The 13,538-nt window shown below is 25.3% G+C and overlaps 2 protein-coding genes across 3 annotated transcripts in view; both read right to left on the bottom strand.

The window, feature by feature from the left end:
- Window positions 1–4,557, bottom strand: part of LOC115237936 (aminopeptidase N-like) — a 13,226-nt gene extending 8,669 nt beyond the window's left edge. Inside the window, exons 1-4 of the mRNA XM_029811335.1 lie at window positions 4,414–4,557; window positions 2,550–3,048; window positions 1,181–1,663; window positions 412–598 (exon numbers count right to left, since the gene is read on the bottom strand). Of these exons, the coding sequence (XP_029667195.1) occupies window positions 412–598; window positions 1,181–1,663; window positions 2,550–3,025 (1,146 nt within the window). The 5' untranslated portion in view covers window positions 3,026–3,048; window positions 4,414–4,557. The remainder of the gene's footprint in view (window positions 1–411; window positions 599–1,180; window positions 1,664–2,549; window positions 3,049–4,413) is intronic.
- Window positions 4,558–6,400: 1,843 nt separating this feature from the next.
- Window positions 6,401–13,538, bottom strand: part of LOC115237970 (aminopeptidase Ey-like) — an 8,368-nt gene continuing 1,230 nt past the window's right edge. Inside the window, exons 1-13 of one of the 2 annotated variants that reach the window (XM_029811402.1) lie at window positions 12,867–12,928; window positions 12,559–12,769; window positions 11,566–11,997; window positions 11,314–11,494; window positions 10,179–10,290; window positions 9,792–9,879; window positions 9,044–9,393; window positions 8,264–8,547; window positions 7,930–8,120; window positions 7,465–7,770; window positions 7,295–7,364; window positions 7,008–7,085; window positions 6,401–6,812 (exon numbers count right to left, since the gene is read on the bottom strand). In XM_029811402.1, coding sequence (XP_029667262.1) covers window positions 6,684–6,812; window positions 7,008–7,085; window positions 7,295–7,364; window positions 7,465–7,770; window positions 7,930–8,120; window positions 8,264–8,547; window positions 9,044–9,393; window positions 9,792–9,879; window positions 10,179–10,290; window positions 11,314–11,494; window positions 11,566–11,997; window positions 12,559–12,716 — 2,379 coding nt within the window. In that variant the 5' untranslated portion in view covers window positions 12,717–12,769; window positions 12,867–12,928 and the 3' untranslated portion in view covers window positions 6,401–6,683. Of the gene's footprint in view, window positions 6,813–7,007; window positions 7,086–7,294; window positions 7,365–7,464; window positions 7,771–7,929; window positions 8,121–8,263; window positions 8,548–9,043; window positions 9,394–9,791; window positions 9,880–10,178; window positions 10,291–11,313; window positions 11,495–11,565; window positions 11,998–12,558; window positions 13,058–13,538 lie in introns of those variants that run through there. The other variant, XM_029811401.1, reaches the window with a different exon arrangement.

Raw genomic sequence — 13,538 nt, forward strand, 5'->3', positions numbered from 1 at the left:
AGAGTATACTATTTGTGCACAATTACTGTTCGCGATATTGTTTGCTATATCTGTTACTGCCGAAATTTTTATTTTTTATTAAGTAAAAAAATATAACAGAAAATATCTCTAAAATTAAGTGCATACGATATAACTTATTTGGAATTATATAGCACTGGAATTATAAAAAAGAAATTGAAGTGTGTATTTTTTTGTATATTTAAATTAAAACGCGTACCGTATTTTAACTAAAGTATTCTCTATATTTCCAATTTTATAAAAAACTTGGAAATATTGCACACATAACAATTAGCGTTATAATATTAACGGATTAATAAAAAGAGTTATGAACTTCTCCTTATCGTTATGTTAATAGCACTTTGTTTTAATTGAAAAACGAAATAGCATTATGTTGACATATAAAAAAAGAACCTTGTTGATGATATCTATTCCAAATAACGTAGCAAGACCCTCGCACAACCAATGGTAAGACCACCAAGATGCTGGGTTCATTCGAATATTTAACCACTGATGTACCATTTCGCGTGCTATTAAATGCGCTATTTGTATTTTGTGCGCAACGGAATCTACTTCATCATCATAGATAATAGCTGTTTCCCTAAAAACATTTGTTATAATACGATTATGTCCAGTCTTTCCTACAGATATGTTTATCAACAAATAATTAATAAGTAATCTATAAATAAATAATAAATATGTAAATGCTAACAATTCTCTATTTTATTCCAATATATTAGTTTATGATGTAAAATGATTTGTAGCAAGTATTTTTCATTTAAAAGGACGAAATAAATTGCGACTTGAGAAGTTTATATTTATCTCATAAATATTATTAATCATATGATGACCTTCAAGTGTTAAATAAATTTTGCTGCTATGTTTAATAGTTGTTTAGAAAATAGCATATATTAGTGAAATAACAAACATTTTAAAATTATATGACTTTACTTTATGTATGTAGATACATAAGAATAATACACACATAAGACAAAATAATAAGAAAAAATCATATTTTTTGAAATCATAATGTAGTGTTTCTAAGTGTGCGCATTTATTTATAAAAAATGTCTTGAAATAAAATATAATGTAATTTACTTATTAATGTACTTTACATTACCGTATATATTTTTTTTAAATATTAATACTTTATTATTCGTTTTACTTTAATTATGTGCATTACCTATAAAAAATGAGTTTCCATTTTTTTATGCTATTATGTAGAAGACTCGGAATCAGGACATGTTGCACTGTCGAAACGTCTTCCAAATATTCTTTAGATGTCGTATTTTTATTAAAGAACAGTATAATATGTGCAATAATGCTCCTCGCAAACTTTAGTTGCGGTACCAAATTTGATCTGCACCATATGTTTATCCCGACTTTTTCCTGAGGAAATTTCGCTACTTGGTACGAGACATTTGAAGTCACTAGGAATGCGACGAGATAGGTGGGGATCGCAGGACTATAATCGAAGTGTGTCCATATCATTACATCATTAGTGATTTCTCTTTCTCCTAAATCGCTTTTTGGCATATTCGATAAAGCTATACACGACCTATGATGCTTTATATTCATACTAAAGATGGATTTAAATGTCGGCTCATCCCAACATGGAAATATTTGTCGAGCGCCAATTGCTTGGAAAGAGGTTGCCAAAAACCACCTAGCACATTTTGACGGAATATCTTGTATAACGAATATATGTTCAATCATTGCTGTTATTAGATATTGGTATAGAATGTAGAATGTATAAATAAATCTTATGAATAATGGTTTAGAAAATAATATTTTAGTACACCTTATTATAATAATATTATTATATATAATTATCATATTGCATTAATACATGTTTTTTCATTATGGTATATGGCAATTCTTTTGGAGTATATCATATATTAACATACAAATATATAATGTGCAATATGTTTTATATTAACCACCTAGCACATTTTGACGGAATATCTTGTATAACGAATATATGTTCAATCAGCTGTTATTAGATATTGGTATAGAATGGAGAATGTATAAATAAATCTTATGAATAATGGTTTAAAAAATAATATTTTAGTACACCTTATTATAATAATATTATTATATATAATTATCATATTGCATTAATACATGTTTTTTCATTATGGTATATGGCAATTCTTTTGGAGTATATCATATATTAACATACAAATATATAATGTGCAATATGTTTTATATTTTCAGTTCTAAAATGTGCATTAAAAAAAAAAAAAAAAGAAATAATTAGCATTTTTTAATATGCAAAATTGTCTTACACAGATAAATATAACTCAAATTACATGTCTTACGCACAGACATATATATCTCAAATTATGTTTAAATCTTTCAAAGCAAAAATATATTACGCAAGAATAGAAATAGGATAAGATATGATCTTTGAAATCATTGACATATCATGAGAAATATCGACATATTATGATATCGAAAAAAGTTTATATAGAAATAGTAATAAATGATGTTTACATAATGATAAAACAGGCGTATTTTTAACATTTTTAACACACTCAATATTTACTTACGATTCATATCCTTTTTCGTTTACAATGGAAGTTTTGAAAATACTTTCTCCATCATCTAGAATAGTGTCGAACTTCATTTGGAGAATGTAATCTCCTTTTGATACTTCCTTGAAGAAATGAAAGATGAGAATGTGACTTTCATTATTATACGTACTATTCGTTGGAATATAATGATTATATGATCCATTCGTCATAAGAGTAAAGTATTTTATTTTTATTCGTGGTTGTTGTGCGTGCAAACTTATGTTCCACGTTGGTTGTTCTATTCTGATTTGTACAATGCAATCGCCGGAGAAGTTTTTTGCTTCTACATTGGAAAATTGGAAGGTTAGTAAATAATGGGTTGGTTGTATATAATCTGGTAAACGGTGTCCAGTTGTTAAATCTGAATTATTTTCCCAATTGTTGTTGATTAAAGCTGCTGTCTCTCCGATGAATATTAACACGCTGTTTAATAACAGTTTTAAGAACATCATGTCGATTCTCTCGTTATATATATCTGTAAACGTTTCTTTCTTTGTCAAAATGAAATATATAATGAAAAATAAAATAAAACCGAGGCTCTCCTTTTTCCATTATATGTAATTTTGCTAATTAAATTAATTAAATTTAATCGTATGTTTATTGATACTCACAATATAATTTTTGATACACCGGTTGTGCGTATATACCAAACAAATAAACAGTCAATAAAAAGTTGAAACAAAATTAAATTTTAAAATATTACATAAAGTGAGTAAATGACAAGCAATACACAACATATCATACGTCAATCTTTAAGACATGTCATAATATTCCGTGAGTTGTTTCGATAATTACTACATATTAAAAGCAACTGTCTTAGATTCCACTAGCAGAAACTTTTGTTAAGTCTTTAAATTAAATATTAATAGCCAAAGAATGAAATTTTCGTATACAATTCAACATCTTAAAATATTTTTTCTATTAATAGAAAATTTCTATTGCAAAGAATTTTGTCTCTGCCATAACTTAAAAGAATTTTTGGCCAAAATAATGTTCGCAATTTACTAATAAATCGAAAAGAAAGAGGAAAAGGATTTTAAAGAATTTAATTTTGTTTTAAAAGAAATTTTAAATTGAACATAGATTAATCTAATTTAATAGATGTATTTTAATTTTGGAAGATAAGTGCGCTAAATTTATAGCAATTGTTCGCACGCATTCAAAAGATATATTATTGACATACTTTGAAAGTCATACGACCTATGTTCTATCATATGCCTTTCGATACAGTATTATTGTTGATCTTGTGTTATATATATACATGTTATATATACATTTGATCGTTATTATTTAGTGAAATAAAATTTATCCAAATGCTCTTTAAGCAAATCAAATAAAAAATAAATATTAGCGATTATTCTGTTCACACATACATTTTTGTTATATACATTTTTCTTAACAACAAAAATTAGTAGTATCTATTATTATGTTAATAATGTAATTTTAAGAATTATATGCATATGTATATGTTTATATTTACTATACTTTTGTAATTTATAAAACAAAATGTACAAACGCCATTAAATGTTTCTAAGATTATGAAATATTTTTTTTTGTCTCTCTAACGGATTAATAAAATATACAATAATTTAAATTCTTTTAAACAAACAAATTTTTAGATTTGATATTAAATGTCTAAGAGACCAAGGTCATTTTAGCATTTTATTATATTATATGTACGATTTATTATTTCTCATAAAAATTACTTTTAGAAAGAAAACTGTGCTTGTCAAATTTATATTTTATCTAAATTTACATCTTAAAATGATTTAAATTATATTCCTGCATTTTCGGCTTTATTAAAGAGAGATATATAAATGTTTTTTTTTTAGTAACTTACCTTGTATATTGAAATTATCTAGCAATTACGATACAGCTTTTTAAAGTTGATTGTGATTAGCATATTATTATCACGAACTGTTAATAGCGAAAGTATGCATATATAATCACGATCTTACCATTACGACAGACTGCTGAAAATTAACTTTTCCAAAATATCTGACACATTATAAGTAATATTATTAATGTAAACAGATTCCAAGGTTATTTGATTGTTTTTGTAATCCATGAACGTCGAATCAATATATAATAAGGTAGATTTAAATTTTGTCAATTTAATGTAATTTACTTTGCAATGCACGAAAACAATGGAGAAATTGTATTCTGTATTTAAACTTTCTTTTATAAGTACATAGTTTTTTGCTGCTTATATCACGATTTACTGGAAAATATGTGTGGAATTATTATAGAAATATAAAATTAATAATCTTTTTTTCATATATTCTGTAATCAATGTAAATCAAAAGTTTTCTTATACAAAAAATATTAAAACATATAATTTTTGTTTATATTGTTAAATAAATATATTAGTTTAAAGATTATACTGGGTGTAACTAAACAAACGCATATGGACAATACTATCAGATACAGAACAACAATCCAAATCGAAAAGTCCTGAACCATTTTTTGATCTGAGCTTTCTTTTCGTTGTTATATGATGTTAAAGTTAACTAATCAGCGCCTATCTACAACGGAAAACAGAGAAGGTACGACGGGGGTCGGAGTAGAGAGACTGTGTATCTGATAGTGTTGTCCATATGCGTTTGTTTAGTTACACCCTGTATATACATGTCTCCAATAAATTAGACTGAAAAATAGTAATTTTTGATTAATTTCAAGTATACTTTAATACTATGACTCGAAGTTTTCGACAATGTGCGATTGTCAAAGATAAAATTGAAGAAGTACATTATAAATCTTATTTATATTGATACAGAAAAATTTGCTTTCAGTTTGTTCATAAAAACGATGAAAACAAAATGCACTGATTCTAAAATAGTTTTATATTTTATTATAGTTTTTGATATAGTTTTATGACACGATTGAATGTAAAATCTCATGATTTTAGACGAGAAAATTGTATAAGAAATACATAATCATAATGAAGTACTGAAAGAACTTGCATGTGAAAAACAACGCAAATTAATGACACCAAGAATTTGGATTATAAAAATGTATATAAAAGAAATAGTAGTATAAAAAATTATGCTATGCAATTTATTGTAATATAAACTTAACATAACAATATTATAATAATAGTTTTAATATATTCATAGTTTTTATGCCATATATAAAATTATCAATATTAACAAAATTAAATATAAATATTTAATATTATATAATATTAATAATTGCATAAAAATAATAATAACAACATATGATAAATCATTGGTATAAATATTCAGAATAAGAAGCATTTCACAGATTTTTTAAAAACTAGCATTATACATATACGCATACATTTTTTATCATTATTGTGTTAGAAAACTTTTTATAAAAAATATTATTTCTGAGTTGAGATGATACTGAAAATTAATGTATGCAGCACAAATGTCTAGAATAAAGAGCGTTATACAAAACTTTGATCTCTAATAATATGAATAAACATTTGACACAATATTTAGCACTTAAGTTTATATATGCGCATAATATTTGTTTGAATAATTAAAAAGATTAGAGTTACATTATACGATATATTATTAAAGTATTGTGATATCCATAATCTTAAAATAACACATTTAAAATATATCAGAAAAGTTTTTCACTTTTTATTAAATATTAAGTGTAATAAAAGAAATAAAAGGTGAAAAGTATGTGTATGTGTGTATGTTACATAAGTTTCCCGAGAGATAGATGTATTCGTTTAGAGTTAATTTTATAGATATATATATATATATATATATATATATAGACTAATCTTTTTAAAACAAAAAAAATTATGCTAACTTTTGAATTTACAAATTATATACATAAAATACAGTATATTAATGTTATATTAATGTTCTATATCTGTCAAATGATATTTCTTATATATTATTACATCTTTAGAGATAGTGCTACAATCTTTTTGATCAGTTTCGTATTCTACAAAAAACTTATACATAAAAAATGAGCTTAAAAATATTTCGCAAATCCTTTTCATTTTTTAAACATTTATCCAGAAATGAAATAGAACTTCATGATAAAGATTGGATATGTGTATGCATCATGGTTTTTATCATTCATGGATTTAATAAGTTGATAATTCAAGTTTGATTATATTCTCTTCATTCATTGTTTTCCATTTTTTGTAAAATGGAAACGACTTTTCTGACTCTTGATTTGAGATAAGCGTATTTTTATCTTGTGATGGATAAACAAAATTCGTTTTTTCATTAAAGTTCTCACGTACTTATTTATCTGAAACAAATTATCATTAATAAAAGTAGTAATTTCTTTTTCTTTCTATATAAAAATAAAATGCAATATTATTTCTGATTTTTAATACAATTAAGATAAGATATATATATGTTTATAACACATATACAGAGAGAAACAAATAAGTTTAAATATTAAAATGTTAATAAATGAAGGTTTTACATTTATAGAATTTACCTCCGAGTTAATAAAAACCATTTCAGTAATGATTGTTAATTCGCTTTTCATCAAAGTATTTTCTACGAATGATGTTATCTGAAACAGATTATTTTGATATATGTTGTCAAGAATTAGTAATTTAATCTTGTAATATAAAAAATCTATAACATATCTTTTGCATTTAGCATAATTAAAAACAAATTATAATACAAATAAAATATGTAAAATATTTATAAGTAGAGAAGTATATATAATAATGATAAACCGTTTTAAATTTCAATATATTCGATAGCACACTAATTTACCGTATTAAGTACATTCTCAGAATATACGTGATTGATAATATCAATTAACGCTGTAATCGTATTGAATTGTCTATAAAAAAACAAAAAGTTATAATTATATATATGTATAACAAACTTTCTTTTGATATGTTATAAAAGGGGTATGCATTTACGAAGAAAAATATTATTACTTGGGTTTTATATTCATCAAATTCTCTAATATATGGACAAGCATTATTTCATTTCTTGCATGTTTCTCAATAATATTATGAAAATAAAAGATATAATCATTGTGTTGGATTTTTTCTAAATGATCTTTCGGCACTTTTGTTAGCATTTTATGATTCATAACAAATGGATTTTTTGAACAACTAAGAAATTTTAATATTTTCTTATCAAGTTTTTGTGTATATGCTTGCGATACTTTATCCCAAATAGCAGTACTTGCTACAGTCAAACCATTACAATATATCCATTCTTTCCACCATGGTAAGATTCTACAATATTTAAAAAAAAAATCAAGATCTGTTATAAAAATTTAAATTATAATTTGATGTATCTCGTATTATTATATTATCTATTTTGATTATTTGTACATAAAAAATATAGAAAGAGTACAGTTAAAAAAATCATAATTAAATTGTAAAAAAAGTTACTCATTTCTTTCATTATGTCTGAGATATTTATTCAATTTCATTTGGGCTGCGTTCTTGCAATTGAGATGACCGAAAACACATAACCATTTAGCGGCTTCTTGCCGTAAACATTTTGTAAGCTCGTTGTCGATAGGTGTTTCATTGTATGTTATACGCTGAAGAAGTTTATATAAACTTTCTGCTATTTTTTCCTAAAAATTATCAATGTAACATTACGTTACACCGCGATTCGCTCGGCCGAATCTCTAGAGGCAAGCGCGTAAACGTGATGATATACATATATATAATATACATATGTATAATTTTTATTGATAAAAAATATATTATTATTTGCCTTTAAATGATTGATTTCTTCGCTCGAAAATAAAAAGATATTGGACATGTCTTCGAGAGCTTTAAACATAGGATACCATGCCACATAATCTGTCTCATGCGATAGATATTCCGTGAGGTTTAAGAATGTGGATAAATTCATCTGGCCTGTCTTCATGAAGTAATATGCGTCATCGATGATTTGAGCACGATTGAGAACATGTATTTTCTTATATAGCGTAATATTATTCAGGTATCTCGCAATATTTAGCCAATTATTGGTTTCGTAATTAACGCGATAATATCCTGTCACACATAAAATAAATGTTTTAAGTTACTAAATTTTTATGTGTTTGTGTGAAGATTTAGAAAAAAATATTTTTACATATCTGTATCTTTTTTTTCTTTATTTTAAAAAATTGCGCGTTTTATAAATAAGAATGCGAATCTCGTATTATTTACTGCAATACGAATATCATTGATAAAAATCAGTTTTCCCTAAGACTTAACTGCGGAAGAATTCTTAACTATTAAACATAATTTTGACTATATAATTAATGACTAAATTATATTGTACAATACAATATTTATCATATCTGTCATTTACAAGAGAAAAGTTCATTTTTTTTACATATTTTTTATCTAAAGATCTAGTTTAATCTAAAATTTTAAACTTGTTGACTCTGTCACACATAGTTTTTGCATAATTGCATTGTTTTAAAATACGTAAATTTGTAATATAAAGATTTTTCGCAAAATTGCATTTTTGCAAAGCATTGTAAAACTAATAATCAATACTTACCAATTTGTTGTGTATTAACTATTATCCATTCATTCAAGTCGTGCAAAAAATAAAAAGTAGCAATATTCGAGAGAGATATCCAGAATGTGGAAGGTTTGTCCATAGATACTGTAAAGTCAGGTGCTGTCTCCTTAGTTATGGTTACGAGTATGTTCAATTCTTTATCCAAAACTGAACTGTTGATATTTTCTATCGATATTATCAAGTTAGGGTATTGTCTAACCATTAATACAGGATAATGTTCCAGCTTTGTCCAAGGATCCATTTTTTCTTTTATATTTAATACGGATCTACTTTCTTCATCGTAAGCTTTTTGCATAGCCTTCCAAAAATCATCGAGAGTTGTTGATCTAAACTCGATAAATATATAAAATTTTACATTTGTGCTATATTAAATATTGTATAATATATTTTGCATTGAAAAATGTAGAGTTAGCAATAATTTGTGTCTACTAACACATTTTGTGCCATAATTTAATTTTGCATAACTTATCATTTAGTCACTGTGATTTACCAGGAATTCACGTTTTTTATCTATGTGTATAACATATATCAAAATACAAAACGGTTTAAACGAAAGGGTGATTCATCGGTAATTCATGCGGCACAGAACATGTTAATTAATATTTTGATTTATATGTATAATAATTTAGAATTAATTGTAAAATTATAATTATATAATTATATGCAATTCTTTAGATTATTAATTACATTTATTTTTATAATACGTAATTATTGCATTACTCACATAGTAGACATGTTATAAAATATCTCAATGCCATATTGGAACTTCTCATCCGTAAGAATATGTTGCAAAATGCGCAATATAGCAGATGCTACAACAAATCATATTAGAAAGTGCGCTGATTAAATACATTTAAATCGAATTTATTACAGTGTTTACAACATACTTTTCTTCTAGATTATATTTTAAATAAAGATTTATTTTATGTTTTATATATGCACATTTCTTATACATATATAACAACGTTAGAATACTAAAATAGAAAAAAAGCAAATTTATTTATTATTTTTTTCTTTATGATTTTGTGACATTTATGTTTATAAATTTATGGACAAGGCGTTTACATATACACACACATTTATACATATAATTATATTTGTTTGTTCTTACCTTTAATGTGATAGGAAAACGGGAGATGAAAATGAGGATCAGAATCTAAACGGAGAGATTCTTGTTGAATTTGTACCACGAACAGATCCATCATACGGAAATCTGAAAAACTCTGGAGACGGAAATTTTGTTAGCTAAATGATCAACGATATCTTTAATCGGAAAAGCATATAACTTCTGCATATTGTTAGCATTAGCAACAATTAATACTAACTTGTTAGTGTAGAAATAATTTTCTTATATTTTGCTTTAGAGCACTTCGCCATTTGCCGTTTTTTTATTAGATATTTATACGTCAATACTCTTCCATTAGTATAGACAAATATAATAGATGTTAAAATGTCGGATGAAGAAATATCAATAAAGAATCAAGTATCAGATAGAGAAATGACAAACGGCAAAGTAATCTGCTATTCTTATATTTAATTAAGCGAAAAGATAAACAAAATATCTTTACAGTTACACAATAGTTACACATTTGTAACTATTTAAGATTAGATATCGTTAAGATTAATAAAAAAAAAAAACTTGCGAATCTTTCAGTTCAAGCTAAAACGTGCCGTTCTGTCTAAATCATTTTTTGCAAAAGAGCAATATATATATACAGGATGGCCCCAAACGTTCCAGCCAGACTTTGAAATCTGATAGGAAATTTAATTCTGAACAAAAAATTTCCTATAAACATGGGTCGAAAAATGCTTCCTTAAGAAGTTATCGCTCAAAAACCTCTGATGCAAAGGAAGAGCAAAAGGTGATGAAAATAAAATTAATTTTTTTAAACTAAAATAGCACGTAATAGTAGAAAATGAATAAAGACGTGAAAAAGCTAACTGTTCTCAAAATGTCGCCCCCTAGCTTCAATACACTTTCGGCATCGAGTAATGACCGATCTAGCCGCTTTACGGATTTCCTCCTGATTCAACTTTTTGTTAAAAGACGCACATTTTCCATGATATTTGAACAAATGTGTAAAATAATCACGATTTCAGAGGTTTTTGAGCAATAATTTCTAAAGAAAGCATTTTTTGCCCCATGTTTATATGTATATGTATATATATGTGTGTGAGTGTATATATATATATATATATATATATATATGTATATATATTCATATATGTATATATAAAAAATCAACCTTATTAACGATATTTGTTCCGAGTAACATTGCGACACCCTGGTGTAACCAAAAATTAGACGAGGTTGAGTTGATTTGATTATCCAACCATTGATATGTTATTTTGCGAGCTATTAAACGTGCCACCTCTATCTTACGAGCAACGGGATCAAATCGTTCATTATAAATAACAGTTGTTTCTCTAAAAGACGTTGTTAATAGATTTATACTTTTCATTTTAATTGCGTATGTGTTATTATTATGTGTTATTACCTATAAAAAATAAGATTGCATTTGTCCATGTCATATATGTTATATCGAAAGCCTGGGATTACAACATGTTGTATATATGGAACTTTCTTGAAAGTTTCCCAATTTTCAAAGTACGTTGTAATTTTTCGAATAACGTTATTTGCGAACAATAGTTCGTAATATGATGGCGGTTTACACCATAGATTTATATCAGGCATAAAAAAGAAATTGTGCAGTATAAATCCGATACAATAAGTGGGCATTGCGGGAGTTTTGAAATGTGTCCACTGCATCTTATTGTTATCTTTCGTTATTGCTTGTACTGGCATGTTCGACAAAGTTTTATATGAATCATAATGCTTTATAGAAATATTGAATGTCGCTTTTAATATCGGCACGTCCCAACATGGAAATAATTGTCGAGCTGCAAATGTCTGCGTTGCAACTAACCACCTACCACATTTTAATAACATATATTATATAACAAAAAATATGTAATTATTACTGACATTAGAGATTAGTACATAGTGGAAATGTACAGACGCGTTTTATGTGTGTGAATAATGTTTTAAGAATAATTCACAGCAAAAACATTTCAGTGCGCGTACTTTATTATTATAATGTTATTAGTATGTTATATCGACAATTATTATGTTTTTTAACTGTAATAGGTAATAACATTTTTCTAATACGTGTTTTGTATATATAGATATATATACATATATGTATATATGCAAAACATGTTACAAAAATATTATTACATTTTACAATTATTTTGCTTCAGTAAAAGAGATCTCGTCTCTAAAAAATTTATTAGGTGTCTATTAAAAAGATATATTTATACAATTTCTTTCATTAATTGTAAGCTTATATAGTACGCAATTTAAAATGTTGATATATGAATTATGTCGATGGCGATATCAGAAATGACTTATAAAAAACAGTAATAAATGAATATAATAATAAAAGAAATATGTTTTCAGCATTTCTAGTATACTCTCAATCTTTACTTACATTTTCTGTCCATTACCATTTATGTAGAAAGTTTTGAGGAAAACTTCATCATCATCTAAAGAACCGTTAAATGATATATGCAAAGAGTAATATCCGCTTAATATATCCTCTTGAAGAAAAATGTAGAGAGTATCCTTTTTTTTATCGTATTTATGCATTCCGACATAGGTTTTATTTGAGTGTCTTTCGACCAGATATATATATTGTATTTCTATATGTGGTTTTTGTGCGTGTAAAGTTATGAATTCTAATTGAATATCGATCTTGATGTATATAATACATTTGCCAGAAAAGATTTTTGGTTCTACCTCCAAAAATTGTTGTAATTCGATATATATATCATAGTGCAGCGGTGTTACGTCATTTTGTAAGAATGTCATTGGGTCCGGATCATGTTTCACTTCCCTTTCCCTTTCCGTAAAAAATGCTTCTCCAATTATGAATATTAGACCGCTGTTTAATAACAGTCTTAGGAATATCATTCTCTTATCATAGGTATCTACAGAAACATTTTTTATGTTTTGTAAGAGATTAAATTAATTTATATATTTTTGATATATTGGTATATTTACAATATTTTAGAGTTTATTTTGGTTTATATGTAACGATAATCTTATACTATATTTTCGTTATTAGAAAATGTTATTGTATAGAATACAAACAATTATAATCTAGTTATTTTATATGACTCATATATTGTGTGTGTGGGTAAGAGAGAGAGATTCTTATCTACATCTTATATATATATATATATATATATATATATATATATATATATATATATATATATATATATATATATATATATATATATATATATATATATATATATATATATATATATATATATATATATATATATATATATATATATATATATATATATATATATATATATATATATATATATATATATATATATATATATATATATATATATATATATATATATATATATATATATATATATATATTTTTCT

Source organism: Formica exsecta, unplaced genomic scaffold (genome assembly GCF_003651465.1).
Source record: "Formica exsecta isolate Colony F162 unplaced genomic scaffold, ASM365146v1 scaffold314, whole genome shotgun sequence".
Taxonomy (NCBI): Eukaryota; Metazoa; Arthropoda; class Insecta; order Hymenoptera; family Formicidae; genus Formica; species Formica exsecta.